The 4876-nt window shown below is 33.7% G+C and overlaps 1 protein-coding gene across 1 annotated transcript; it reads right to left on the bottom strand.

Annotated features, from left to right (window-relative positions):
* Positions 1-3427: 3427 nt before the first annotated feature.
* Positions 3428-4523, bottom strand: LOC123696584 (early nodulin-75-like). Its single transcript, XM_045642860.1, has 2 exons — positions 4465-4523; positions 3428-3914 (listed from the first exon to the last, which is right to left on the bottom strand). Exon 2 carries the CDS (start codon positions 3910-3912, stop codon positions 3559-3561), a length of 354 nt encoding a protein of 117 aa, XP_045498816.1. The 5' UTR covers positions 3913-3914; positions 4465-4523; the 3' UTR covers positions 3428-3558.
* Between the last annotated feature and the right edge of the window lie 353 nt (positions 4524-4876).

The following is a 4876-nucleotide window of genomic DNA, read 5'->3' as shown; positions in this document are numbered from 1 at the left end:
AGTTAGATAGAAACATTTTACTTCGCACACTTGTCTGTTTAAAACATTTGCAAACTATTCAAAGAAGATTAGGCATACATTTAACTTTCCATAATTGGAATAAACAAGCAGTCCCTAATTAATAGTTACAAATTAGCACAAAAGTTTAGTTTCGCTAGATAGTCAGAGTCTAGGCTATATCTAAGCGATGTTCGAACAACCGTGCCAATTCGCACTTGAAGTGAAAAAGCCAACAGTTTAACTGGATTGCGGGTGTAACCTAGATGAGTTTGGCGCATGATTGGGGCCGTAGCCGTGACCTGAGATACCTATGCCTAGTTGACGTTGCAAACATTAAAATTTTGATGTACTGCACGCTAGGCCCTTGCATCATTAAACGGTAGCAGCTCTGCTACGTAATTTTGCCTAGGTTTTACGAGATTTCTATAAAAAATGGTGTGTACTGCAAGGATCGCCAAACTATCATTGTAAACTTTCTTTTGTAACTTTTATAAGGATTCTCACTCGACTTTCGCTGCAAGTATATACCATGGTAAGAGGAAGAGGGAAGATTCTAAAACCCGTATGAGAAAACGACCGACTTTGAATATACAAGCTACGCTATTCCCAATAAATATTATAGAAATATACGCTTAACATCATTCAACAAGGAGATGACAAATCAAAGTCTAAGCGGATCTCTTTAATTTTATTTTTACCACAAATCGGAAAGAATTCTACGGCGCTCAAGTAAGTATAAAGAGACAACTTAATGATCTGCTATGGATTTGACTTTTATTGATATTCTGAACATGGATTAATTTAGGTAGTAGAGCCCACATCAAAAGGCTTTTTTCATTATTTATCGTTCATTTAAGTTGACACAAAATAGATAAATGGATAATATAAGGTTATACAGGAACTTAATTTTCAACAGGTTTAATCTTTGAAAATAATGTTTTATACTAACCTTTGACATTTATGTACCTATTCTTATGTGATACTTTTTATAGCTTGACTTTAGTTGCATATTAACCCACACACGGAAGGGTTTATTACTATATTATAATATCTAGCACTGTTAAGTAAATCCTGTAATGTTACTTTCAACCATACAAAAAGTTATCGATCAAGTTTTAATTTAGTAATTGTAGACAATGTTTGTAACCCACATTGCTGATATACAATGTCACATAATTACTAGGAACTCGTAATAATGGGTTGTGTATAAAAGCTTCATAGTAGTTTAATATACCTATACCAAGACCTATACACGTTATAAAGAGGAACAGTCACGAATGTCGAATAAAAAATAATTTAGGTCGAGTCCCTAATTTATGTTGTTTCGTTCTGAAACACGCGATAACTTCGTGCATGATACTAGACTGTTCGCTTGTGTATACATTATACAATGCCTATTTTTACGGCTTTGTTTGCGATATGTAACTTAAATAATGAAAGTTGTACCATGCACACATAACACATTGACTTTGTCGTACATGAAATTGCAGTATTGTTTTCCTTTAAATTATTAAAAACCTTCTGTCTGTTATAATTTATTCTTACTCAAAATTAACCCTGAATTCATATATCAGCCAACTTCTTTATAACCAACATAAATCGACAATAAGGAACAGTCTTTGTCAGTTTTCGGATACACGCCAAGTTTTTAATTTATTATAACAAATGTTAAGTGATAGCCACACAAGTCTAATAATTGATTTCCTCAGTATCCTGATTCAATAGTTCGGAACAAACTAGAGTTTTCGGTTGCAATGACCAAAAAAACGTGTAGAGGGTTAAAACGCCGGATATTGGAGGGTTACGAACATCCGACCGGGTCACCGCGACCGCTGTAATACTAACTCATTCGGTGTACTTACCGATATTTATGCTGGCCTACTGGATTGATAGCGATTCCATGTAGTGCAAATCAATTATTAATGCCCCATTTAACTCTGGATACGGGAAGCATGTTTGCATTTTACAAGAAATTAATGTTCAATAGAATGATTTAATTTCCCTTTATTATAGACTCCGTCATATAAATGTGAAAAGCGCGTCTGTGACGACGATAGCTTTAATTATTTGATTAGTCAAAACGAGATTATTAACCGTACTCCTTCAATTCATTACAAAAGTAAGTAAATTAGTAAATGATTTATTAAATGATTAAAACACTCAAGAAGAAAGCTAAAATCCATGTTAGAAATATGAGGAACTGATGTAAAATAAGCTGTTATTATTAAACCGAGCTGCTAGGGCGCCAAATGGTAAGCGCTTCAACCACCCAAGGGTCAATCGATCAATCAATGGATGAGCTGATTCAGACCTGATAATTTACAAATTATCAGCTCATTCAATAATTATACATTGACAACAATTAATAAACAAGTAAGCCAGAATCGAAAAAAAGAGAAAGTATCAATATTAATAGATACAAGATCGACGTCTCGTAGGATGATATTACAAAATATATTAAATAATATTGAAAATAACGCGTATTTTAATAAAAAAAATCTCATTTAGAGTGTGGCTAAAAGAGCGGACAGATTAAATATATTTTCGTATGAATTCATTTTTAGAAACAAATTAGAGTTCACATGTATCTATGTAAAAACTCAAAATAGGTAGGTACTAAAACTTTGAATTGAGTTGCTTTTTGAATATTCTCTTTATTTTGTGAAAGACTAGAAATAAAACGCAATAAAACATTCAGTCTTTATCTGTAATGAATCTTAATTATTTTAATTCACAAATAGTCAGTTATCGGTGATAGTTAGCACGAATTGTTATCTAAAATATTATCGATTTAGGCAGATAAGGATATCCATACCCGCCTAAATATAATCAACGTTATTCCAAAATGTTATATAGATCGAGGTTGGCTCTAAAAGTACCATTATATTAGTGATAGAATAAATCGATCGGCATTTAGTATACGAGGCATGTAGACCGCTTCCCTCATGATACTTGTACCGAATGCGATCAAACACATCTGGTGTACGTAATCTTGTTACAAGAAAAAACTTTCTTAATAAGAACGTAGCTGGCTCCTCCCTAGAGAGAGATGAAATAATTACTTGTTCCACTGTCAGAAATGACCCCGACCACTTGTATATTCTTAATTAACTCATTCATGTATGTTCCACTAATTACAAGCCGGAACAAAGCTTGTCGTTGTGACCTTTTTTGTAGAAATTAGGACTCGTTCACTATAATCATCACTACATAGTATAAAACAAAGTCGCTTTCACTGTCCCTATGTCCCTTTGTATGCTTAAATCTTTAAAACTACGCAACGGATTTTGACGCAGTTTTTTTTATAGATAGAGTGGTTCTCAAGGAAGGTTTTAGTATATAATAATTTATTGGGTTAGACAAAGCGGGCGAAACCGCGGGCGGAAAGCTAGTTAGATATAATACCATATTAATAAAACACACTATAATCATTTAACCGTTTTAATATTTAAGTAGATACAATGATAACAAACCAAATTCTTGATCAGTCTTAAATTTTCAAAGTTGATTAATTTCACAAATAAAACACAGACAAATGTATAAAAGGAACAACTTCAATCACCGCCTCATTGCGTCTGGTACATCATTCCGTGGGTGCAGATGTGGTGGATAGGGTTGCATATTCGGTGGATACTGGGGTGGCATATGCGGGGGATATTCAGGTGGTAATGGCATATGCGGCGGGTACTCAGGCTGCATATGCGGGGGGTACTGCGGGGGCATATGCGGGGGGTATTGAGGTGGATAGCAGTCATATGGTGGTTGATTCTGGCCAGGCGGCGTGCTGTACGGCGGCGGCGAGTACGTCTGCAGGTGTGGAGGCAGTGGTGGAAGGCTGGCAAAGTAACAGTGGGGGGCGCAGTACCCGTTTCTGCAGTTGGGCCCGCAAGGAAGAGCGTGCGGCGGTGGCATGTCTGAAATTTATGATTTTAAACGTGAGTGCAAATTAATTTTACACGCATCAACGTGATTATTTTAACGATCATTACGCCCTTGTTGTCCAAAACGTAATTAAACAAACAAATGTGCTTAATACTTTTTTTGATAATAAATGTGTCACTTCCATTTGTCAAAAATTGAGGATATAAAGTTTTTCTCCTATAAATAAGTATACTTAGTATCATAGATGGTCTGTGTATCAATCTTCCATTACAACTGTCTCATATTATGTTGCATTCATCATATAGAATAACTTTATAATATAATATTAATAAACATTACGGCCGATATTAGCAACACAATATTGTGCGTCGTTTAGCTAGTAACTTTAATGAATTTGGAGACTGGGTGTGGTTTTGACCTCCATAATATTAGGTATCATATATACCTAGGTATCATTAAATTTGTATTATTATTATGTAAAGTAATGTTTAAATCTTTAACCTAATTACAAACTTTTTTAAAGATAATTACTCGGTTCACATTAGGACCTTTAATTTTTATATAAATAATTAAAATACTTACTGCTTTGTTTTATATTCTTGCACAACAAATAACGCGTAGCACTTGTCCGTATCTATAAGCGAACTGATAAAAACATTGATAATACCTTACCTTTGCCTGATTTTATTGATTACTTGCCTTTATCAGTGTTTGTGTGAAATCACACGTTTAGATTACTGAATGAGCTGAATCATAATATTATCTATAAATAACAATGTTATGTCTTTGTTTTAAACGATTTATTATCATTTGATGTCATAGCTATTTGATTTTTGTGTGAAAATTGTTTCTTCTTTAGTTCATTTAAAAAATGAAACTGATACAATACCCAAAGTAAGCGTTAAAAAGTATTTAAACAAAGGTAACCCAGGCATTTAGGAAATTTAAAAAAAATTCAGATACTTGATTTGATTTTAATTAAAAAAAGTGTTTA

Source organism: Colias croceus, chromosome 13 (assembly GCF_905220415.1).
Source record: "Colias croceus chromosome 13, ilColCroc2.1".
NCBI classification, from domain to species: domain Eukaryota; kingdom Metazoa; phylum Arthropoda; class Insecta; order Lepidoptera; family Pieridae; genus Colias; species Colias croceus.
This window is presented reverse-complemented; position numbering and strand designations above follow the sequence as displayed.